This window comes from Trachurus trachurus, assembly GCF_905171665.1.
Source record: "Trachurus trachurus genome assembly, chromosome: 3".
Classification (NCBI taxonomy): Eukaryota; Metazoa; Chordata; class Actinopteri; order Carangiformes; family Carangidae; genus Trachurus; species Trachurus trachurus.
In genome coordinates, this window is record NC_139893.1 from 33,981,097 (window position 1) to 34,007,045 (window position 25,949).

The following is a 25,949-nucleotide window of genomic DNA, read 5'->3' on the forward strand; positions in this document are numbered from 1 at the left end:
TAATGAACTAAATTGAACCAAATAGCTCAGTTATTTGATCCAGTGTTTAAGGAGAAATACTTGCAGTAATTAATCCTGCCACAAATAGCAAAGTACTGGTAACTTGCATAACATGTAGATGGAAACCTATGGAGTGTGTCTGTATGTGTGTATATGAGGTCACTGTGAGTGATGGGGCAGACAGGCTGCTCTGTATCCTATGACCTGATGTGTGCTGTGACCCAGTGTCTGTGTCTACAGCTCTGCAGCCACAGCAGACTGACTGGCAAGGGGATCTCTAAGCCTTGTCTGTCTCTGTTGATCTCTGGGTTAGAGTCGGCTAAGCTTTTCTTCCTCTCATTAAAAAGGCATACAGGTAATCGCCTCTAAGCAGCTGTCTAACGCCTAAGACCAAACAACTACCAGTGGTGATGCTGTCATCAGTGTCCATCTGGCCTCCAGAACATGCAATGCCATGAAAATATTAGGGCCTCAAAGCTCCCATAGGGAATCCTACAGCACAGTTGTAAAGTAGAGAGAGGGAGAAAAATGTAGATACAGTACATGTGGCTGCAGGAAGCTTTTGTTTTATGTCTCTGTCAGGAACCAGGACATGGGCTTCAGGCACAACATGAAAATGGCATCAGTCTGAAGCATATCATTTCTATGCTTATGTAATGAGTAATGTTATTCATCACACAATGGAATGAAAATGTGGTGCTGAGATAGACTTTTGAAAATGAAAAAAGACTAAAGAATGGCCTTTAAAACAATATACTACCAAGATCAATATGTTGTGAAATTAATCAAAAACATTTTATTTTCTGTCATTGTGTTTCTGTGTTTTTTTCAGTGTGTGTTGATGTGGTGATGTTTATTGAAATAAAACTCTGTTTTAAATTTTGACTTGATGAATGAAAGTGTATAGCAGTCTGTTTCCAGATTTTTATCAAGCACAAGCAATGTCTGATTGTCAGCAGTGACAGAGAACAAAGAGAAGGCTTGGAAAAAGCATGGACACAGCAAGTAGGCTCTGTGTGTTGCAATTTCCATCATAGTGCAGTGTTTGTCAGGATTTAAGCATGTATGGGAAACCCATGAAGCTCAATAGATTTAGGATTGCTAAGAATGGGGAGGTTGTTTTGGGGGGAGCGAAGGTGTCAAACATTAACAAGAAGGTCCCACCCCATCATCACCTCCTCCAGTTCCTGAGTGGTTCCTCATTAGCATCTGTATTGTGTTCCAGGAGAGAGCGAACAAAGCAAAGTGCTACAGCTCTCAATGGGCTTAAAATCTTTCTCTCCCAGTCCTTTTAGGCTTGGTTATGCCTTTATTTCTTTTATCCACATGAGGTTTAAGTTTTCTCATCTCATGAGCTAATGTGCTTTTTATAGCCTTTATGTTCCATGTTAACTTATTTGTTTGTCAATTACAAATGAGTAGTGATGAGTAGCCTACAGGCAGTTTTGTAGCCTGGAACTTTAAAGCTCTTTAAAACTGCGAGGTGGAAAGTCTAGAGAAAGTCTAAATAGGCTACTGGCCATTAGAGAGCAATTGGAATTGGTAAGGTTAACCAGTGTCAGGTATAGGCCTACTCAGGTATACCCACTGAAAATGCATTCATATTTCAGTAGCCTATAGGCTACTCACTACAAATTTGGTCTACCAGCAGAACTGAAATCAGACCAGGTCTATGCATTTTTTAATCCATGTTAATTTCAATTTATTTATTTGTTTTTGGAGGACAATGTATAACATTCAGCACTCCCTCCAAGGGGGTGCGGCTGTACCCAATTGCAGCCTTAGGCTGATTTACATTGCCAGTCCCCAAAACAGTTAAAAACATTTCTGTTTTCATGTGCTTATGGATGAGCTCTTTTTTTTGTATGTTTTTATGTATTTTTCCAGTTTCCAATTCTTACTATTAAATGTTTTATTTGTATGTAAAGCACTGTTGCCCCTTAGAAATGCATTATAAACAAAGCTGCCTTGCCTTGCCTACAACAAATCTGACTGTGATACAGTGAACAGTGTAGGCTACCCACCTAAAAGCAGTATACCCACCCACTGCAACAAATTAGACTACACCACTGAAGCTGACACCCTTTACAACAATGAGATACAAAACTCACATGCATTTACAGTGCATGAGTGAGACAGTGAAGAAACTGGTAAAATGGCTGTGTTGCCTGCTCAGGTTGGAGGTAGGCCTACTGTACTAGGCTATGTAAGTCTACATGTAAGTAGCCTACAGAGTCTTTTTTATGTCAGACACTTCAACTGTGTGTGTGTTTTGAAAACATATTTCCTGGTTGCATCTCGCTCTGTTGCTGACTCTAACAGGGCACTTTATATGGCAGTAGGCCAGTAGCTACATAATATCAAATTTAAAGAACTGAGTGAAGAGCAGACATGGGGGAACAAAGAGAGAACTGAGGACAAAGAAGGGGCGTGGCCTCCGACTCATTCCCGCCCATTCCGCCGAGAGCAGCCAATGGGCGCGTGGACATGTAAACCCTCTCGCAGCGCCGCATCGTCCCTGCCCAGGCGGTGACGTCATTCGCACATCTCTCTGTGTCTGGCTGCGCGAGGACTCAGACAGAAGCAACAGAGGATCTGAGGGGAGACTATAACCGGGGAGGGGCCCTTTGTCAGGACTCAACATCACTACTACCACCAGCAGCACCGAGCGCCGGCGCTGGAGTAAACACGCGTCTCTTCTCCGCCCTGCTATCTATCGGCTGGGACACCAGGACAAACAAAGGGACAGTGGATGCTATCTGGTGGCTCGTTCGTTGCAGTTGCAGTTGCACCCTATTTTCTCCCTCCATCAGTCGCACTGATTTATTTGCACTGACCCAATTACCTTCGACAACCCGGTCCGGTGCCTCCCCCTCCTCCTCCCCTCTCCTTTCTTTCTCTCCCCCCCTGGTCACTCCTTATTTACCCTCCTCCTTGGTTTTTTGACTTGCATTCGGATTCCGCAACGTTGCGAAATCTCTGAAGATGCCCAGCTCCCTCTTCGTCGACAGCGGTGTCCGGGGAGAGGCACTGGATGAGCAGAAAGCCCTCCACATCGCCCTGGATCACCTCTCCCTGCTCGGCTTGGACAGCGACGAGGGTTCCCTGTACGACGAGAACCAGGACCAACGGAAAAAGGGTGTGAACATGACCGAATGCGTCCCGGTCCCCAGCTCCGAGCATGTCGCTGAGATTGTGGGCAGACAAGGTGCGTGTTTTTTAGTGTTTCCACATAGTTTTCATGTGTAGTTAGTTACCATCACACTGTTACAGACAGACAGAGCCATGCAGGAGCAGCTTATACTGCGTGGGAGGAACAGAATGCCAATACATTCGAATGATGCACGTTGCTGGTCTGCACGAGCCATGGAACTACTGATATTCGGCCTAAATGAATTCAGCATCTGCTCCAGACCCAGTTACAGTCATAGGTTTGGGGAAAAAACTGAACAACTTAATGAAGTTGTTATTAACATGACATTATAATTCCATGTGATTGCAAAATAGCATTGTAACTTTAACCAACTCTGTGAAGATTAATAGGTAGGTTATTCATGCGTATAGGCCTACTTCTGGGGGGACATAAAGCATCATTAAGTTATAGAATAGACAAATGCTTTATTCATCCCCCTGGAGGGAAATTCAAGTCGTCCAGCCGCTTACAAGAACACATGACAAAAAAGATAACACAAACATAACCTAAAATAATGTATACAAAGTAAAAGTGTGTCGCCTAACAAATGGCATTGTGCATCTGATGAACTCTTTGCATGGAGTTTAATAGAAAGAAGACAGGCTGGTAGCAGGGCAAATAGGGCATCCCGTGTAATTGAAATGAGGAGACGTCTGGGCGACGTGCAGCAGTGGGCGCTGACGGGTCAGGTAGTCATTATTTGAGGTATTAATCATCCTCTTGTAGGTCACTGAATTAGCTCAGTTAAACGCGGCTCTCACATCACAGATGCGTCTTTGTTATTACAGTAAGCTGCTTCTTGCTTTATGATTATGACAGTATACAGTGTACAGGATCAAGACAGCGGTCATGATCTTCTTACCTTGTCACTGTCAGAAGACGCCCAGAAATGCACAGGGATCTATAGCTAATAGTCTCTCCGAGCAGCAGGGGCAAGAACTGGTACTTGGTTACATATGCGGAATTTTTTCCCTCCCCTCAGTTCTAGTTTAACCGCTGCTGCTCCGAGACAAACAAAGGAGTCGCAGGAACACCTACCCACCGTGGAAAGGCAGAACAAGAAAGAAAGGATCTGGGCCTAGATGTATTGCTATACAAACTTACAGGGAGTTTAAGGCCTCTTGAAGAAAAGAATTCAATTCAGTTCACATCAAAATGATTCCAACCATAAATGGTGGATGAGCATTTCCCTTTGGAGATTAATAAAGTCATTTGTATTTGTAAGAATTTCATGTTAAAGTAGAATTGATATGTAGATTGAGTATAATCCATTTTTTTTTACAAACAGTTTGTCACAGCATCATAACAACACCCTCTGTCCACATCCACTGAGGAAAAACTCCCAGCAACCCTTTTAACAGGGGGAAAAGTCTAGGTGTGTTTACTCTCCTCTGCATCCCTCCTTACATCACAAGGCCCCCCTCAGCTGGCTCTGCTCTGCTTATGTCATTCCTCCAAGGCTGTTTCCTGAGTCTGGCCCAGTTTGACCAGAGAGAGGTGTGTGTGTTTGTGTTGGAGTGCAACATTATGCACCAACGTGGCACTGACATGCAGTGTCAGAGTATCCTTAAGATCTGAACAGTCCTTCTACTTGTATCAACACGGCTCAGTGATCCGCTATAGGGGAGGGAGGGGCATCTTGTTGACACACTGGTCATATGTCGCTCAGAGGGAGTCAAAAGAGGGTCAAAAATTGAACACATTTATCTCGCTATTCAAAAGATATTTAGCTCTTTATGTGTGGCATGAGTGATTGGCATCTCAGGTGAGAGCAATTTTCCTATTTTAAATCCTCAAAGTAAAAAGTAAAAACTGCAGCATTTGTGTATGAAAACTTTGATAAATGACCATGATCAGTGAAAATAGCCATGCTAGCAGCAGCAAAAAACCTTTGGGCAAGTTGTCACGTAATATTCAGTGAAAGCATTGAAAAGCACTGCATAGAACGGGTTTATTTCTGTAGTTTGTAGTTTTTTTTGCCTACTTTGTTTAGTACAGGGGTCTTCAATGTTCTTCAGGCCGAAGACCCCCAAACTGACGGAGAGATAGAGCAGGGATCCCTACTATATTAAAAAAAATGTATTATATCAAACTGGGCCCAGTGCCATGTATAAACGTACCTTGTTATTGTGCATTTATTTTATTTTATTTATTTATTTATTTTAAAGGGACAATACACATTAATGAACATTCGTACGTGTGCACAAATGTAAATGCGTCAGAGTTAGCAACTTGCTCATTTGAATCCGTAGTCCCTTGGCAGGTAACACACAGACAGACAGAAATGCACAAGAATTATACAGTGGTTCACAATCATATATCATACATAAAGTGCATGTGATCTGTAAAGTGCCTGGTATCAATACTAAGCTATTCAAATAATACACAGCTTCATTATTCATGTTTTTTTTAATGTTCAAGGTACAGTGAGTAGGGCGGCCATGCTTCTGCCATAAACAGATCTTGTTAACTGATACCAATGCTGATATCAACTGTCTGTCAATTCCATGATAATCATGCACACAAGCTTTTTATTTGAAACATAAATGTGGAAACTAAAAGATAAAGAACATTGTCGACTCAACCAAAAATTCCACGACCCCCCTGCAGCACATCCGCGGACCCCCTAGGGGTCACGGACCCCCTGTTGAAGACCTCTGGTTTAGTAGATGCACAATAAGACCAGTAGTGTGAACTAAAATGGTTAAAAATGTGTTTTTTATTTTAGCTGGACTTAGTAAATGATGTAACTAGAAAACATAAACAATAACATAAACATAAACTACATACTCAAATTATATTTTAGCAGGAATGTCCATCATAAGAAAGATAGAATGAAAATTCAAAATTGTAAAAGAAATACAGAAAAGGGCAGCACAGACATTGTAGTTATTTGTTAATTGCTTGGTCTTCTTTTTTTCATGTACTTCCACTGCTTAGTCTTTCTAAATAAGCTGACTTTTAATTGCAGAAATTAGTATGGAATGCCTCTATTTTTGTGTTATTTTCATTCTAAATGTAATATGGTTAAAGGTTCAGTGGTTCAAGCCCACCAGTATTAGCACATAGTTGAAGAGTTTTCTTGAAAGAATAACTTATCTTGTGATGGGGAAACCTGTCACAAATCACCATTATGTATTTAACCCTTTGAAACTCTATATTAAAGCAAGTAGTCAAAATCAAAGAGTATCCATTTGGATGCAATAACTTACTATTCACTGTAATATTGAAATTGAGTGACTGTGATAGTGATGACCCATAAATTGAAGTCGGCTCCAGGCTACTTTTCAGTAGACGCTCCCTCATCTTTGCTCTTACATGTAAAAGACTTGAAAACACTCAGAATGTCAGCACTCTCTGCTACAGACAGTAACAGCTGGGTCTGTGTGTCTGCATGTGTGCTGCACTGTGGCTGAGTGACACAGAGCTGCCCCACCCCTCACACACAGGGTGAGGATGGGGTCTCTCCACTGCATTGTGAATATCATTCTTAGGCAGATTCAGCTCCCTTTGCTCACATTAAACTGGCCTGCCCTCCCTGCCCCCCTCCCACCAGAAGCTGCCTTCGTCAACTCTAGTTAACATTTCCATGTTTTGCATATTCTGTGTTATAAAACATCTATTCAACATATAGGGATCCCTCCTCTGTTGCTCACCCTGAGGTTTCTCCAATTTTCCCTGTTAAAGGGTTTTTGGGAGTTTTTCCTGAGTGAATGTGAGGGTCTAAGGTCAGAGGATGTTGTTATGATGCGACAAACTGTAAAAATGGGCTATACAAATAAAATTGCCTTGCCATGTGTCAGAAATGATTTTGATTTAAAAAAAAGTGAGATAAAATGTGCGAACAGACTTAAACATATCATCTGTCTTATTAATACGTCACACTTTAAAAATGTAGCCCTGGGTTTTAGTCCTACCCATCCCTAGTGTCAGGCTATAAAACAATTACATGGTGTATTCCCCTTTCCATAGTGGCATTACTGTAAAAAAGAAGAAAAAAAGAATACAACTTTAACAGCCTTTGACACTGACATTGATACATTTTGTAGCACATGGATCCAGAAGTGAGTCCTCTTATCAGTTATGTTTGTCTTGTAAACCTGTGTCAGTGCACCATAAAGTCATTATTCATTCATTAAATTCCATAAGCAATGATTGATCACATGACAAATTGTTATTAAGCAATGTGAGCTCACTTTTACCATTTGTTTCCATACCCCAGGTTGCAAAATCAAAGCGCTGCGAGCAAAGACCAACACCTACATCAAGACCCCGGTTCGAGGCGAGGAGCCTGTGTTTGTGGTGACAGGAAGGAGGGAGGACGTGGCCATGGCCCGGAGGGAGATCATCTCTGCCGCCGAGCACTTCTCCATGATCCGAGCCACCAGAAACAAAAACACCACCCTGAACGGGGGCGGCACCCCGGTCGTTGGACCGCCCAACCTACCGGGACAGACCACGATCCAGGTGCGGGTGCCTTACCGCGTGGTCGGGTTGGTCGTCGGCCCCAAGGGCGCCACCATCAAGCGCATCCAGCAGCAGACCCACACCTACATCGTGACCCCCAGCCGAGACAAGGAGCCGGTGTTCGAGGTGACGGGGATGCCGGAGAACGTGGACCGGGCGCGCGAAGAGATCGAGGCGCACATCGCCATGAGGACCGGGGGCCTCATCGAGCTCCAGGACGAGAACGACTTCCACGCCAACGGGACGGACGTGGGTCTGGACCTGCAGGGCCACCACGCCGCCCTGTGGTCCAAGCCCGGCGCCCCCGCGACCCCCACCTCGGCGCGTAAACCCTTCTCCAACTACCGCAACGACTCGTCCTCCTCCCTGGGCAGCGCCTCCACGGACTCCTTCTTCAACAGCAGCTCGTGCATGGCCGACTTCAGCCCCCCCAGCCCCGCGCTCAGCTACACCGCCACCAACAACAACAACGGCAACAACAATAACAACAACAACAACAACAACAACAACATCATCGACGTCGACGGCGGCGATTTTGTTCACGAAAGCGACATGATCTCGCCCGACTGCACCGATCTGAGTTTCGACTCCTCGCCGGGATTCGACCACGCACAAGCCCCGCCGCCGGGCCTCCTCTGGTACGACAGCCACATGACCCCCCCCTTCATCAGGGGCGGCTCCCCCACCTCCAACGCAGCCATGTTCCAAAGCAACTCCGCCACCAACGCCAACGGGATTGCGATGAGTCAGCGAAGAGTTAACGGATGTATCCCGCAGCCGAGACTGTCGCCCCCGCTGCATAGCAACGGCGGAGGAGGCCCCGTCGAGCACCACCTAGAGCGGAGGGTGCGGAGCGACCCGGGTGGGGGCTCTCTTAGTTTTTCTGGTTACTCCAGTATCATCACCTCCCTGCCGGGCCCCCACCTACCTGGAGTTCCATGTGACTCCTCCTCCTCCTCTTCCTCCTCCTCCTCCTCATCTGGCAGCAGCCGGAAAGGCAGCCGTGACTGTTCGGTATGCTTCGAGAGCGAGGTCATCGCAGCCCTGGTCCCCTGTGGGCACAACCTCTTCTGCATGGAGTGTGCCAATCGGATCTGCGAGAGGAGCGAGCCCAAATGCCCCGTCTGCCACACACTCGTCACTCAGGCTATACGTATATTTTCATAATAAGTATATATCTCTCTTTGACTATTTGACACCCTTGTTTGGGTTCAGTCACAGCTGACCGCCGTGCAGTAGTTAATAATATACTGTTATACTGCTAGGGGTAAATATTTTCTAAGTGCATGTTTTAAACAGTTAAGAAATGAATAGATCTAGTAAATTGTATTCTATATTTATGGACTGAAGAGACGCAGCGGGGTCAGGATGGAGGTTGGTGCCTCAGAGTTTTGCCAATTAAATGTAAGGAGAGAGGGAGCCATGCTGGGGAACAAGGAGGGCTTCCAGCCAAACAGGTCTATTGACATACTGCAGCTTTAGGTCCCAAACTATACGAGGGAGCAACGACATATCCTACACACACATATATATACATATACACATGTGTGTGTCTATGTGTGTGCATGTACATGTGTGTGCATGTACATGTACAATACATTTCCACAAGATGAAGGTTTAAAGGACATTAATACAGATTGAAGTATTTTATTCTTTTTTGACTTGAAAGATTATATTTCTTATCGCAAAACTGTTTACAGATATTTTGATTTAAGTTAAGTGAACATTTTGTAGCTGGGTTGAAATAGTGTTTATTTTGTAGTATGGCCTTACGGCACTGATCACTGTATTACTTTAATATCACATTACCATGAGAGGAAATGTCAAAAAAAATGGTATTGTAATTGACAGTATTCTGTTGGGGAGGAGTTTTTTATAGTTTTAACAAAAAAATGTCTTATCTGCTTCACCCAGCATATTTTCTATTCAGTAAGATAAAATATATTTTATTCTATATTATTATGAAACATGGAAATGTACAAAACTTAGTAAGTTGAACACAAAGAAACCGTTAATGCTTTCTAAAAATTTATATGAATTAGATTCCAGTGGGAATTACAGGCTTCTGTTGCACCACTATAGTTTTAGTATTTCTATTTTACTACATTTGTTTACCACTTGTTTAAGTATATGTAAGTTACTTGAGAATAAATGTACTTTATTGATCAAAGTTTAAGAACAAAGTCTATTTTATTTTATGATGAAGGGCCTTCAACCTCATGGTCAAATACTAATATTATATTTGCTGCGATAAGAATTGAAAATGTTATCAAGATTTTTTATTTTTTGACATTTAAAGTTATACATGAGAAAAATAAGACAAAAAATAATGGTGCTACATCATGTTTTTTTTTGTTTTGTTTTGTTTTTTTTCTTAAGTATTTCTATATAAGTACAATAAAAATGGTACGTTGATAAAGTGTCTACTTCCTGTGTTCTTCCTGACCTGTTTTGTTGAGTGCTGGTGCTGAGCAGAGGTGAGCAATGAGGCTGCCGAAGACTGTTCAAGTTTGATAGCTGTCAGACCATCTGACTGTTTCATTTCTAGCAGAGACTTGGAGGAGGCAGGAGATGGCAGCGGCCTAATTACTGAGATCTGTTAGCGAGACGGGGGACTAGGCCATAGGCCGTCTTTGGCCCAGGAACTTTTCTGATGAGCATTGTTCATTTACTTCATTTTCTACTATGCAAAGACTGACTGATGAATTGGGGAAAAAAATGTTTCAAATGTTTCAGTGCAAATTCAAAACAAGGAAGAGAAACAGTGCTCATGATTTCGAAAGCATGACTTGCTTGACACAGTTCTGGTGACGTCTTAGCAGAAGCAGTGTTCTCTCACCCATTTAATACTGTCCCTCCTCAAGCAAGTAGAACCAGAGACAGAGCAGAGTGAAGGTGCCCACCATACCATTGTCTCCTTGAAGATCTCTCATTGGCCCATGAGCATAACCAAAAGCCCCAAGCCATCAATCCTCACCTTACTTGGCCAGTTCCAAGACATTAGGTTAAAGCAGAAGTAAGCGATCCGGTCGTTTTGGCTAACTTCTTGTCAGCCGATGGAGTTAGCAGTCCCCGCCCTCGTCCCTAGGTCACCACATGCACGCGCATCCCTTGGCTGCACACACAGAGAGGACCGCCCCTTTATGCCGTTCTCTCTCCTCATTGGATAAAGGTTGTAGGATACAAGGAAAGTTTTCTCCTCAGCTTACAGCAGAGCAGAGTGACTGACAGACCCGTGTTTCAGACCAAACACTCTATGTAAGTGATTGCTGTCGGAAGATATAACTATTTAAGACTTATATTAACACAAATATTCCGCTTACTTCTGCTTTAATTACCTCTAATTGTTGGTGCAAGCTGTTTTTAGATCGGCGGGGCAGAGACGTGAGCTCTGTAAAATCGCCTTTCCCTCATCAAATTCATCAAATACATGGAAATCTCTGTGGTCACAATGGAATGACTGGCCAGTAGAGGGCATGCCCCCTGTATTCTGCTTTATAACACAGGACAACAGGGACCAGCCAGCCAGCAGCATGAAGAGCAGTCCAGTGTGCTCAAACAGTTTCCGGCTAAATTGCCCCTTTTACTGTAACACACACTTTACAGAGCAAATAAAATAAAATAAAAACAGTATAACAAAAGCCTGGTTATTGGAACTGTCTCTGTAAAGGCTACCCAGAGTTGTTACCTATCTATCCAACCATCACACTATTAAGACGGCTTTTCAGCTGTGAAAATAGCAGCAAGTCAGTGCTACATGCTATTTACTTATTTAAATGTTGACCATTTTTATCCAGTCTCCTTGTGGCCAGATTGCAGCTCAGAAAATGACACTGGCAACTACGGATTGATAAAACACAGATGTAAAAAAGACCCAAACCTCCTGAGGGAAAACAACCAGCTGGAGTCTGTTTAACCCAAAAATGATCTGTACCATATTACAATTTAAACTGGGAGTGCACATGGTTTATTCCATGAGTGTCGCTGCATCGAGGATGCGTATAACATAAAAATGGGCTTTCCTTTATTTAATGAATAGTGATGACAAAATTCAGTAACAAAAACATATTCAGATCCATAATATCTGCCTTTCTGAAGACATATTTGAATTAGGGTACACCCCTTGCATGCACAAAACATTGTGTGTGCCATTTTTATGGCCATAGTCAAATTTGTCAAGAATGTCAGTCATGTACATGTTTCTACGAGGTTTCACCAACTGACAGCCCTTGGAGGCCATGCAGCAAAGCTATTAACATTAAGAATGCCTTGTAATGTAATCAGACAAGCATACTCAAAATTATGCAACACTTTGCTTAATTTGCCTAAAACTAATAATACTACACAATCTGCCTGAAAGTACAAAATCATTGAATGATGCATTGATGATATTGGTGTGCAACTTCTCAGCCACAGGCATTTAGTAATAATACCACCTTGGGAACATGTAGCCTGCCTACCAGGGTTGCCAGGTCCACAGTTTTAATTGGGCTACTTTTTACAGTAAATAAAAGAGAAAATAAAGATTCATATTTTGAATGACAAATGTTTCTACCCAAATCTTGTCAAACTGACTCTGGGCCAGATCAGCATACCCACATACATCACCTGCATGCCCCACAGACACACAAATACAATGTTATATGATGTCACCAACCACAGCATCAACACCACATGCCTGATCTAAGGTATAACAGCAAATACATAGCCTACTTACATATGCATTTACTGTGAATAAAATATTGTAAATGTCTGAGCTTAAGTAAGGTATTCCATATTATATTTTAAGTTATAAAAATTTAGTGTCAATTTCATAAGGCCCTTTTAGGACCTATAGGTGTTGCCATGGCGCTGTGACCAGAGCCAGTGGGAACAGGTATCAGAGCCTCCGTTCCCTCCGTTTCCGTCAGGCCATCAGAATTATGAATGGTCTCTGTCCTCTTCCACTGCCACTCCCCATCTCTGATCGGATCTGATCTCAGAACTATTAATATTAGTATAACTGAATAATTCTTAACAATCACTGTGGTACTGGTACTTGTTGGGGGAACGATTTTTTATTTTTTTAAGTGCATTTGTGCATATGAAATGACAAAAATTATTGTAATCTTAACTGTTTCAGTGAAATTGCCTTTAATGTTTATAGTGTTATTTTATAGATAGCAGCTATTGGTGGATAGATCAGCAAATGATGACATCTTCCCAATTACCACCAGTATTAAACCTCGTCATTGTTGCTTTGTCCCACACCCTGAAGACCTCCTGGTCGAAACGTTGGTTCATTTTCTCTACTTTATATTAAATAAGTCCCTTTGTACATGTACTTCTTTTACTATTCCTTCATGTTTAAACATGATGAGTAATAAAGAGAAAAAAAACTGAGAACTTACAATGGCTGGTTTTGAATTAGAGGAAATAGTGAATGGTAGAATTAATAGGAAAGTTGGCCATGCTGTTTGACTGACTGAGCAGTTTTGGATTTCCTATTAGAAACCTGTTGAACTGTGCTGAGATGGCCCAGCGTTGAACGGGGAAAGGTCAAGAGTAATTGCAATGATATTTACACCAGAGTGTAAACATTATTTGGCATAATAATTTATTGATAATTGAATGCTGCAGGTAGATAGAGGCAGCAAGGGGAGCCCTCCTCAAAACATATTCAGAAGCTGACTAAGCCCATCGTCTCTCTGATCAGTTCCTGTTATTAAACCTAAAGAAAATCATCACACTTCCCAGAATTCATTTTATTAGTTAATGATCATGAAAATACACACACACATTGACACACATCTGAATGACATCACTGTCTCTTATCTTCTTACCTAGTTCAGCTTATGGGAAAAAACATTAACTTCCCTTATGTGTGGTACAGTCTGGAAGTGTTTAGTGTAGCTTAGCAATGTAGCTTACCACCACAGCTGCTATCAGTCTGAACTCTGACAAAGAAATCAGATCAATGAATTTCTCAAAATACTGAACAAAGCCTGGTCCAAGCATTAGAGTGTGAATAATCAAATAAATCATATATCATATCAGACATTCAGCCTGAGTATTTGTTTTCGTCTTCAGAAGCTGGCTGTGAAGGTGACTTGTCACTGGGTGAGATTATTAACCCCTCACTGAATTGCCATGCCCTCGTAACTAGATGACAGCTCAGCAGCATCTGACACCATCTCTTTCTCCAACTCCTCCTCCTCCTCCTTCAATTGTTCCTGTTCCTGTTCCTGCTCCTGCTCCTGTTCCTCCACCTGTGGTGCAGGATCTGAGAACAGGCTAGAGGTGTTGCCATCCTTCCATGTGACCACAATGTCTCCTGCTCTGAGTTCATTCGCCTCTCCATTGCTGTTACAATCATCTCTGAGAGCTATTTCTTCATGTCCACTCTTTTTAACCAGAGATGCTGCTGCCTTGTACTGAGCTATCTTCTTTCTGCTCCTGTGGGGAACGGACAGGGAATGAACCAGTCAGCAGCTTCACTAAAAATACAAATGAAATACACAGTGAAATTAAGTTACTGAATAAATTGAGGTAGTACTTGTTGGCCATGGATCCCATTCCCAGTAGAAGAAATCCAACTAGCAGGCAGACAAAGGACAGTCCCAGAAGCACAAACTTCCACATGGTTGCTGCAATAGGAAGAACACAAGAATATGGCTTATCGACCACATACACATACATCCAGGGTATCTATCTATCTATCTATCTATCTATCTATCTATCTATCTATCTATCTATCTATCTATCTATCTATCTATCTATCTATCTATCTATCTATCTATCTATCTATCTATCTATCTATCTATCTATCTATCTATCTATATGGGAATTAGTGATTAAGATTTTAAACAGGTTTTCAACAAGCTAGATTTAATAATCAATATTATTTATAACCAGTAACCCTTCAATTTAAATATAGTTTATAAAACATCAATAATTTTTAAGAGACATACCCCAGAATACATTCTAATCTACTTTTGCTGCTACAGCTGAGCAGGTAAATGATAAACAAGTGGCTCACATCAGACTGTAACTTTCAGAACAGTTTGAGGGGATTCATATCTGCAGCACTTACGATCTTCTGTGCGATAGTACCAGCGCAGATACTTTCTTTGTTCATCTGACATGACTGCACTCTCACCAGCATGGCCCTCTACATCCTGACTCTCATCTGGATCATCATATGCCCGTCTGAGTCCTACAGACAGACAAGGAGGTAGTTCACAGACAGGCAGGAAGACAGGTTTGAGACAGAATTAGAGAAAGGTAGGTTAGAGACAGCTCAGACAGACACACAGACATACAGACAGACCGACAGACAGAACGGACAGGCACGGTGACAGTCTGGATGGCAGGTTTTAAGGCTTAGCTCTGAGTACAGACTGCGTGTGTGTACTAAGGCTTTGATACTTGTGACAAACTGCTTCATCTTACAGTTTTTCTCTGTTGGTTTGGCTCATTTCTTGAAACAGAAATTACATTCTTAAAACTATAAGACCATTTGGCCAAACAGTCTTACAGTTCTGCACAACATTACAGCTCACTAGCAAAAGCGCATATCTCTCCCAAAACTGTTCACACATGCTTCAAAACTAGATTCCTTTACCATGTAAAGTGTCAGTACCATCAAAATGGCAAAGATCTTTCTCAATTGCTTTTGGCTCATTTGCATTCACTTAGTGCTTTTACCAAAAATAAACTGGATGGTTCAGCATAACACCATGGATGAGCTGCAGAACCTCATATCTCTCCCAAAACAGTTTACTTATGTGTCAAAACCAAACTTCTTTCTCATGTAAGTAGTCAGTGCCCCCAAAATGCATCATCCCTGTGGCATTCTGTGAGCACTGCAAGTCAAAATGCTTAGATGTTTTGTCACTATGGCAGAGACGTATAAAACCTAAGAAAAGGACTTTACAGTAAGAGCAGCCTCCAAAGTTTGACATCACACACACTGCACTCATATTGCCAAGGAAATTGTAACCATTTTTATTCACATATAGCCTACATAAAGTAACTCAAGATTATGTACTGTAAAAACAAACAACTCTCTGTGTCTTCTTGCTCCTCGGCCTCTTCCGCCTATTCCACCACGCATCCACACTCCTCCTCCTCTTCTTCTTCTTCCTCCTCTTCCTCTTCCTTGAGCAGGGAGTTGCTCATGATAATTTTCTTGGCCAGGTACCTCCATGTTTATACTGCAAAAGGTACAGGCCCTAGCCAAGCTCTATATATACGCGTTTGGCAGCATTCACAATCATAGACAGCACCAGTCAGGTAGCTAAACAGCTGATTGATTGGTCATCTGAGATGTAGGAACTCCTCCTTCGTTAGTCAAGTTCTAATTTCACCTGACTGTCGATTACTGTCATGAATTTATGAAATGCTGCAAGAAATTCATATGGTTTTCATGGTATTAGCCTACAGTATGTTGACTAATTTTGACAGTTGAACAGACTATTGTGCATATGATGATTTACACAGTGAAATCATGCTGACATGTTTTGGAGAGAGCAACCATTAGACTGAGAATCAACTAATCAGCTTAGATCAGCAAGATCTATTCATTTGGAAAATGTGCTAAATGTATGCTCATTGTGCTAACTCTAGGGTACTTGTACATAACCATTTGCAAAGATGCACTAAGACACTTGAGACATGTACTAAGACATTTGCAATTTGATGAAATCAATGAGAAATGCCATTCTGTTGTGAACATTTGCAAGGTGGTTTGGAGATTTGTCCATGTTATTTTGAGAATGTAATTTCTGTTTCAAGAATTGAGCCAAACCAATAGAGAAAAACTGTAATATTTTAGAAACATTAGCTCAACAATATACTATATGGGTAGATGTAGATGTAATTTACAAAATTTTTCAAATTAAGGCCCTTTCACATCGAGGACGTAACAAATAAAAGACACAAAATGTAATCAATCAAAACCACCAACGGATGCAACAATTATGAACCAAAGTTTCGCCTTGCATCGGGTGGTTCTTCGCCTCTACGCCGCGCCTTAAATCCGTTTAAGCGTTTAGGGATATTTCAACATTTTGGCAAATTCGCCTATTGCCATAATCCCTATAGTTTTAGGAGTAGGTTCATCGGCAGGGCAGAGACGTGAGCTGCTTGGAATTTTCATGTTTCCCTCATCATCAAACTAAATACACAATCCAACAACTCCAAAACACTCTGGTGGACAAATCATGAAATCATGAAAATCATGAAACAAATACTCAGAACTACTTGCGCTTTTGAAATCACGCCGCCCAGCAGCCGTGTCCGAAATGTAGTTCCGGCTATGCATTTGTCTCGAAAACAACTCTGTCTCGTAACGTTCCGTTATTATCTCATAACGTGGTGAATTTGCAGGTCACAACTTGTCCACCAGAGCGTTTTGGAGTTGTTGGATTGTGTATTTGATGAGTTTGATGAGGGAAAGCCAGAAATACCATGAGCCTCCGTTGCGTTAGCTGAGCAGCTCGCGTCTCTGCTCCGCCGTTCTAAAAACAGCTTGCACCGACAATTAAAGGTAATGAACCTACTCCTAGGACTATAGGGATTATGGCAATAGGCCAATTAGCCAAAATGTTGAAATATCCCTTTAATGAGTATACCTCATTTATCATTCTAGAACATATGCACTCCATTACCACTGCTGCTGTTTTTAACGTAACACAATGTCCATATAGTCTAGGCTACTTGCGACGACACACACACACTATTCTAGTTAGCCTTTCCACACGACTCTGTCGGGACTTTGTGTGGACTACCGATTCACAGTAACTGTGGACTACTCACAAAACTCTCCATTGGACTGGAACTATTAGGGACTATTTACTGGTCTACTTTGTCTCTCGGTTACATAAATACAAAAGAAAGCAGAATCAGCATTTAAACATTTCAACCTGAATGTGGGGTTACCTTCAAAAACCCCCCAAAAACAGCAATGGGGTCATTCTACGAAACGGGTGCCATTTCCAAAATGTTTGATGAGATGCACAAGGCACAAACAATATGATCAATGACATGTTGAATTCAGAATTCAATATCAAGAATCTAAAAATGAAAAAAATTGATTAAATAACATAGATGGCTTCCTGATTAAGGACATTTAACTGTTTGGAAAACATATTTCTTTTGTAATTTATTTCATGTATTTCCACTCAAATGGTGTGTATACATTGTCCGTGACGGGGTCCCACATCTTGAAAAAAGTGATAATATTAATAAGGATTTCATGCCTTTTTCATGTTGTGGCTTAAAAAAAAATCTCTCTATGAAATTTTTTAAAATTTGAAGGTTATGCAGAAAGAGGGCTGCCGCTTCCCCCCGCTGGTTCTTTGCTAAGGTGCTGGAGGTATCAAAAGTGTCCAAACTGAAGAAATCTAATCTACCCCTCAATCGAGGGCGCGTGCAGTTGGTCGAAGCAAACCCGCAGCATTCAGAGAACACGACAAAGAGAGCTCATGTGGGATTTCGGGGTTAGACTGTTATTACAGTAGTACAAGAGCCAGCAACACATGTCAAAATGATGATTCACGCTAAGCGGTGTCTTTGTCATTGTAATATTACAATATAATATGGTTCAGAGCAATATCCTATAATATAAAGGCTATGGATAATGATGAAACCTTTCTGGTAAAATATTTTCTGACTTACTGAGTTTTTCCTGGCAGATGTCCCCCTGGTCTAGAGATCTCCACTTGGACTGTTTGCTGCGGTCAGTCAGAATCACATGTTGGCCATCTACTGAAAGCAGCGTTGTGGTGCTCCTGCTGATCAGTCTGTCCCTGTCGCAGTCCCACAGTAACCCTTCACTCTCTGGGGTGTCAGTGTGGCAGGACAAGGTCTGGACTGGATCTGGCTGGGCCGACAAACATCTGGATGTAGCAACACACATCAGCTTGCCCTGAGTGGTCCAGACCCACTGTTGGTTCATGGAGTCCAAGTTGCACTTCTTCAGCAGGACTTGACCTGCAGAGTCCTCCAGACACAGGCTGCACTGGGTGTTCTGGATCAGGAATGCCCTCACTCCTGTATGTGTAGTGATAGTGACAGGTAGATTATATATCCATTTAATATAATCAGATATGACCAAAACACATGAATGACAATGTACACTTGATGGACAACGGTATTAGACCACACAACTTAATTCATCACTGAATTGTGTTTCATTCATTCCCACTGCCAAAGATGTAAAGTGAGCACCATGCAGCCGGCCTCCACAAACATCTAGAGCTGACTGGATTCAACTGTGGTACCATTATTATAGGGTTGGCCACATAGTGGCACAAAAAGTAATAGGGTTGAACATGTGCACATGATTATAGAGGGGCAGGGGCTCCACGTCAGAAAAGGGCAGTAGCCTATGTGCGTGCTATTTTTTTCAGGCCTTAATAACAAAATAAATAAATTTAATTAAATTACAGTTACTGTACAGGACTGCAGTCAACATGCTGATCTCAATTTGTTGACATAGCATAGCTAACGTAGCCCGAGATCTATATTAGGGACATTTTAACTAGACCAATTTCCAGACTTGAGTCATGACAGCCCTCCTCAAAATCACAAATGACCTCCTGATGGCAGCTGACTCCGGACTATTATCCATCCTCATCCTCCTCGATCTGAGTGCGGCCTTCGACACCATCTCCCACACAACCCTCCTTGACAGATTAGCATCCATTGGCATCTCCGACACACCCCTGGACTGGTTCAAATCGTATCTCTCTGACCGCACACAGTTCATTCAGTTGAAAACCTTTACATCCCAACCATCACCCGTCTCCTCTGGTGTTCCCCAAGGCTCTGTACTTGGCCCCATCCTCTTCATCATCTATCTCCTCCCCCTTGGTCAGATCTTCCGTAAATTCAGTATCCATTTCCACTGTTATGCGGACGACACCCAGCTCTACCTTGCTTCCAAACCCACCTCCACCTTCCCGCCCTCCTCCCTCTGTGACTGTTTACAAGAAATCAAAACCTGGTTCTCTTCCAATTTCCTGAAACTCAACAGTAATAAAACCGAGGTCCTCCTCATTGGCTCTAAATCCACTCTCTCTAACACTCCAAGTTTCACTGTCCCCATCGATAACTCCTCTGTTTGCCCCTCCCTCCAGGTTAAGAGTCTGGGTGTCGTCCTTGACAGTACTCTCTCATTCCAAACCCACATCAATAACATTACCCGGTCAGCCTATTTCCATCTACGCAACATCAACCGTCTCCGACCATCCCTCACTCCCAACTCCACTGCCATCCTGGTCCACGCTCTGGTCACATCCCGCCTGGACTATTGTAACTCCCTTCTCTTTGGTCTCCCCCACAAGTTCACCCACAAACTCCAACTGGTTCAGAACTCTGCTGCCCGCATCATCACCAGGATCCCATCCATCAATCACATCACACCTGTTCTGCAACAGCTTCACTGGCTTCCGGTCAAATCCCGCATCAACTTCAAAATTCTGCTCCACACCTACAAGGCCATCCACAACCTCTCTCCCCCATACCTCTCCGACCTCCTCCACATCAACACCCCTTCCCGGACACTCAGATCTGCCTCATCCATCAGCCTCACTGTGCCTCCTGCCCGTCTCACCACCATGGGGGCCAGAGCCTTCAGCCGCTCTGCCCCCCCGTCTCTGGAACTCCCTCCCCCCCAGCATCAGGAACATTGACTCATTCTCCACATTCAAATCCCATCTGAAAACCCACCTTTTTAAACAGGCCTACTCCCTCTGAACTCTCTTTGCCCCCCTCCCACCCCTGCATCTTTCATTTTTGAAGATCGCAGAGTTTTATTTTTAGTGATTTAGTATTGACTTGTTCTTGTTGTTGTTGTTATTTTCTTTTCTCTGCTTTGTAAGGTGACCTTGAGTGTCTAGTAAGGCGCCTCCAAATAAAATGTATTATTATTATTATTATTATGACTTCTGAACTGGTACTGTAGGCTAATATGGTATTTTTCTAAGGTGCACATTACCATGGTCTGCCTAACAAAAAAAACAAAAAAAAATCATGGGAGTGCAAGTGCAAACGATACAGGTTACACACCTACACTAAAAGGTGACAAAACCAAGGAATGACTACAGTAACTGCTACTGTGCATGTTTCAGAACAGCAGCAATGTTTACAACAGCAACGTCACAAACTCAACATCTGGAAACAAATTCAAATAGTCAGTGAAACCAAGTTGAGTGAGTGATTCCTCCTGTTACTGCTGTTGTTCACTACATTCAGGTCATGTTAGTCAGAGGAGGAGGGGGGGGGGGGGGGGGGGGGGGGTCTTAACTCTTATTAACAAGCACTTTCTGAAACATGACTCGTATTTAAGCTCGGTGAATAAGCGGAAGGCGATTTGTCAGCCCCACAAGGAAGTTATGTTGATGGGATTTATAACTCACAAAGGTTTAAGTCGCTCCACTGTCTGTCACGTCTCATCTATGTGCAACACACATGGAGTTATCGATGAGGCAGCAGCTCTCTCTCTCTCTCAAACAAACACACACACATAAAAAAGGGCACTTTTTAACACGAAGCAAAATGTGTGCACGTGCATGGTTGCAAGTGAGTAATAAAGTGCATAATGCATTAAGGCGCCAATTCTCTGCAGACTCAAGAACTGCCAACTTCCACACCTCCTCTGGCATAAGAGCTTCATGGCCAAGCAGCTGCATGAAAGCCTTACATCACCAAACATAATGCCACACGTTGGGTTGCGTGGTGTAAAGCACACTGTCACTGGACAAATCATTCGATGCAAATTAGAAAGTTTGGTGGAGGAGGGATAATGCTGTTTTTTTTAATTATTATGTTATAGCCACAACTAATGCCTATGGATTTAGAATGGGATGTCATAAAAGCTCCTGCAGGGTGTGGTATGCAGATGGTCTGCTACTTTTGTCCATCCGTGTGTGTGTGTGTGTGTGTGTGTGTGAGAGAGAGAGAGAGAGAGAGAGAGAGAGAGAGAGAGAGAGAGAGAGAGAGAGAGAGAGAGAGAGAGAGAGAGAGAGAGAGAGAGCATGTAAACCATAAATATGAGTGAAGGAAGAATCACTTTACCTGACAGGAGGAGAGACAGCTTGATCCAGATACTAAACATGTCTGAAGAGGAAGAGATATTAGAAATCAAATAAATGTCAATCTTAACATTCAAGAGAAAAGACTTGAAGCAAGTTCACTCATTTTTGTTTAATTGTTTATTCATTTACTACAATATTTATTCATCTGCTGTTGTTTTGTTCTGTTCATCATTTCTGTCTGTATTTCAGATTTATTTATCCCTGCTTTATTTGTTCATCTATTTTCCTCTCATCTGCTACTGTGTGAATGCAGAAGACTTACTGTTTTTATTCAAATCAATTAGAAACTCAATTTTCAGTTGATGATTTTTTCCACATAGTAGTAGACAAATCGCTTTAGTTCAGATGATCAGCCTGTCTAACCTGACACGCTACTGACTCTGATCTGTGAGCCTCAGGGTGATGGGAGTAATCTCCACTCTCCATTAAAGTACAATACAAAATCAGAAGCTGCTTTTCTGGGAAAAAGCAGAAGAGTGTCTTTTAAACTCGCAAACAGTTTCCATCATTTTTACATTAGAATCCCCTACACTATGTGGGGCTGGTCTCTGGCTGACCACAGTAGGTTTTTCTGATAGGAGGTTTGGTTTTTTCAAAGAATAGCTAAAGTTCACCAAACACAAATCTCACTGAGCTCTGGCTAGAGACAGGTGAAGGATGGAGCTTGTTAACAGACTCTTTGATCTCTGATATGTTTATGAACACAGCCACACACGTGGGTGCAGATCCCGGGGGGGGACGGGAGGGAACATGTCCCCCCCAATTTCTGAAAAACATGAATTGTCGGATCTGCACCCCTGGCCACACACACACACATGCACAAACAAAGACTCAAACATTCATACTTGTAGACACACGTACGCACACAAACACACATACCCTATACATTACAAGACTAATCTTGCCTTACATATTTTTGTCTGCATTTTCAAATCAATTTATCTGCTGCTATATTTACGCAATTATAACTCATCTGCTTCACCTATTCATATGCAAAACTATTTACTAATCTGCTGCTTTCTGATTCTTACTGTTAATTTTTGTATGCTCTACTTTGATTTTTCTTTTCTTTTCTGTGATTTGCCCTCTGTAAATTTAAATCAAGTTTTTGAATTTAATTTTGATCTGAACTCAAATGAATTTCATTGTGAGATCCAGTAGCAGAAGAAAAACAGCTGCAGTGTCTTTTCTGTTAAATAAAAGCAGTTTCTGGTCATGCTGTGGTGATGGTTTTAGTCCTGAACCTTTTTTCTTCCAGTCTGTACATGTTTCCACTAGTGTCCTTCACCCTTTCTACCAGTGCCACACATTTCTCACCAGGCAATATGAATCCTGTCAACAGTAACAAAAGAAAGAACTGGGTCTCTGTGTGCTGTGTGGAGTGGATCTATGACATGTGCAGGGCCGTATAGGGGAGAAAGGTGATGATAATTCTAGGGGCCCAGCACCCAGTAGGGCCCACAAAAAACTTCAGTAGTCTAATCCAGCCTTTCTCAAAGTGGGTGCCGCGGCACACTGGGGTGCCATCTGACTGCGTCAAGGGTGCCGTGAAAAAAATACCTCTTCTGACATTTCATAGAATACATTCTCTTTATATATGCAAAGGGTTCGTGTCCACCGTCTACTTTCCATTCAGATCCTATGGAGCTCGGAAAAAAGCTGTCAGAGTTTCCTTTTTTTGTCGCGGCGCTCAGAGTTGAAATATATACTTTATATACCAGCTGCAGAGTGGCTATCAGGACAACCAGGAGATCTCCCGGTCGGCCACCCAGCCAATATGCTTCAGCTAACCAGCGAACAGGTTGCCCTCTTACAGTCTATGGTTGCCCTGCACGGGTATGCAGTCTTTATGACCAGCCTCAGTGAGTTAAGGCTAATGTAAGTCAATCATGTTCTCATGATAATCTTCAAGGTTTCCTTGAATTAATTAATATTTACAGTCCAACCATTATTTATACCACTTCTTGTCTTTTTACATCTCACTCATGGTTGCGATAGTGACGCAGACTCTCATCAATCCAGACTACTAAATGATTTTTGTTTAGCCTCCTGTCTTTATCTAATTCTTTTTGTTCAGATATAACTGAACTTTCATGACCAAACATATAAAATAACCAGCAATGTTTGTTCGTTCTTAAATTGTAGAATGGCGCAAAGCCTCATGGGAAATGGGAAACGCGCTAGAGAAAAGTTACTGAGAAAGTTATCATTAAACTAGCGGCTACGGCTAAAAATAGAACGACTCACGGAAGCTAAACAGCAAAGCTTATCAGTCCTGCCGGCACTCAGAGCAGTAGGGTCCGTGTCCACCGGACGCTATGAAAAAAATGCGTCGTACCAGGCTCATGTCTCACTGATGGTGAATCACAGCCTCCTCTCTCCTCTTCCACCGGTGGAAACTCTCTGATTGTTCGCAACGGAGTCAGAACGGAGCGGAGACCGCTGCGCGCATGTAGACCTTTCTCTCTTCCTCTCACATTGCGGATTATTGTGTGCGTGTGTGTGTGTGCATATGTAGGCTACAGAGGCACCTATGCATAAATACTGTAATACTGTCCCGTCTAAATAAACAGGACATTTACATTTAGGCTATGCAGTGTCATTTTGAATTATATTTTACACAGGGGTGCCGTGAGATTTTATGCACTTTTGAAAGGTGCCCTGACTGAAAAAAGTTTGAGAAACGCTGGTCTAATCTTTGTATGACTGAATTATTCTGCATAAGACCCTGACTAATACTCATAGTAATGCTGCATTAGCATCAAAACAAAGTAGGCTAAATAAAAAATCATAATACATATGTAGTCTAAGAAAAAAGGTGGAAAAGTCAGGGTAGGGGCCCACTTTAGTATTCTTTCAGGGGCCCCAGAATTCCTAGCAACGGCCCTAATGACGTGTGCAGGGTGAAGCTAAGAATTCATATGATGCAGCATCAGAAAACCTTGAGCTGAGTAATGATTGATGATCCCACAAAACACAAGACGTTTGGGTTTTGAATATTTTCATTTACCAACTTGTGTCAGGCAAATGAAGCCACGTTAGAGAAATCAATTCAGAAGAGCAGCTGCGGTGCAGGCAGAAGCCAGGCAGAGTTTACAGGCAATGAACACATTGCTGAGGTGAGATTGAATCTTTTACAATCTGTTGTTAATGCCACGACCACACATACTGTAATACAACTGGGTGACACAACTTCACGCTTCACAAGAATTTGCAGCATGCACAAGAAAACTAGCAGTGAAAAAATAATTTAGTAAACTGACATAATTTTTTTTTTTCAAAAACAAGAACTAAATAAAAACTACAATGAACAATGTAAAACTAACTATAAAACTAAAGTAGAGTCAGATAACATCAGCTTAGTTGTAGTTTTCTTAGAGATGTCTAAAGCTGCAAGAAGAAAAGGACACAGCTCAATATGGGACGACTTGGAGTACGAGTGAATGGAACCTGATGAGGACTGATGGGAACATTATGGGATGCAACTAAAAGGGAAAAATCCCACTTATGAGGAAGTTCATCTTCAGAGGTCTTCTCCTAAAACATGAAAAACTAAAACAAAATAAAAACTAGTCAATTCCTCAAAAATAAAAACTCAACTAAAACTGATTCATCACTTGTTTAACTCACTAAAACTAACCTGAAATTAAAAAAAAAAGCAAACTAATGAAAAATTTTGAACCATAATAACCTTGCCTGACATCCAGGTGCACTTAAACAGCAACAGCACAGAGCTCCATATCTTTGCAGTCAGGTACTCACCTGTGGGACGTTCGTTCTGTGACTGAGAAGACGAGGAAGAACCTCTGAGTCATCACTGCAAAGGAAACAAACGTTTTCCAAAGTTCACGGGGCGGAGCTTCAGATGATGTCATCAATCAGCTCTCACTCTGAACACAGAGCGTGGCATAGATTTAATAGACAGTGAATATAGTCTATGCATGTGTGTTGTGTTAACAGTTTGGTGATTTCAGGGAGAACTTCTTTATTTTTTTGCAGCAGCTTCCACCGTGTTGTTCACAGTCACTGTTCTGACCGAGTCCAGTTCTCTGACCTGTGGCATGTTACTATTTAGACAGCCTTGCAATGACCTTGTCCTTGCTGTTTGTACTGTATGGGTGTCTGACTCATCGGTCAAACACACACACACACACACACACATGAATGAGTAAAGGATTTTATTTTATAGCAGAGGTGTGGAGAGGTGA

At 42.1% G+C, this 25,949-nt stretch overlaps 2 protein-coding genes and 1 long non-coding RNA gene across 3 annotated transcripts; 1 reads left to right on the forward strand and 2 right to left on the reverse strand.

Moving 5' to 3' along the window:
• Window positions 1-2,985: 2,985 nt before the first annotated feature.
• On the forward strand, window positions 2,986-8,827 carry mex3b (mex-3 RNA binding family member B; the record flags this gene model as incomplete). Its single annotated transcript, XM_083996113.1, has 2 exons — window positions 2,986-3,208; window positions 7,416-8,827. The coding sequence occupies 2 exons, from the start codon at window positions 2,986-2,988 to the stop codon at window positions 8,825-8,827; spliced, it is 1,635 nt and encodes a 544-aa protein (XP_083852239.1).
• Window positions 8,828-13,573: 4,746 nt separating this feature from the next.
• LOC310984215 (uncharacterized protein) lies at window positions 13,574-25,669 on the reverse strand. The gene is made up of 6 exons (XM_083969374.1): window positions 25,504-25,669; window positions 21,722-21,763; window positions 18,320-18,694; window positions 14,733-14,855; window positions 14,196-14,286; window positions 13,574-14,095 (listed from the first exon to the last, which is right to left on the reverse strand). Exons 2-6 carry the CDS (start codon window positions 21,759-21,761, stop codon window positions 13,777-13,779), a joined length of 948 nt encoding a protein of 315 aa, XP_083825500.1. The 5' UTR covers window positions 21,762-21,763; window positions 25,504-25,669; the 3' UTR covers window positions 13,574-13,776.
• LOC310984216 lies at window positions 14,870-18,264 on the reverse strand. Its single transcript, XR_014595293.1, has 3 exons — window positions 17,311-18,264; window positions 16,463-17,274; window positions 14,870-15,086 (listed from the first exon to the last, which is right to left on the reverse strand). It is a non-coding gene; the product is annotated as an uncharacterized lncRNA (long non-coding RNA).
• Window positions 25,670-25,949: the final 280 nt, after the last annotated feature.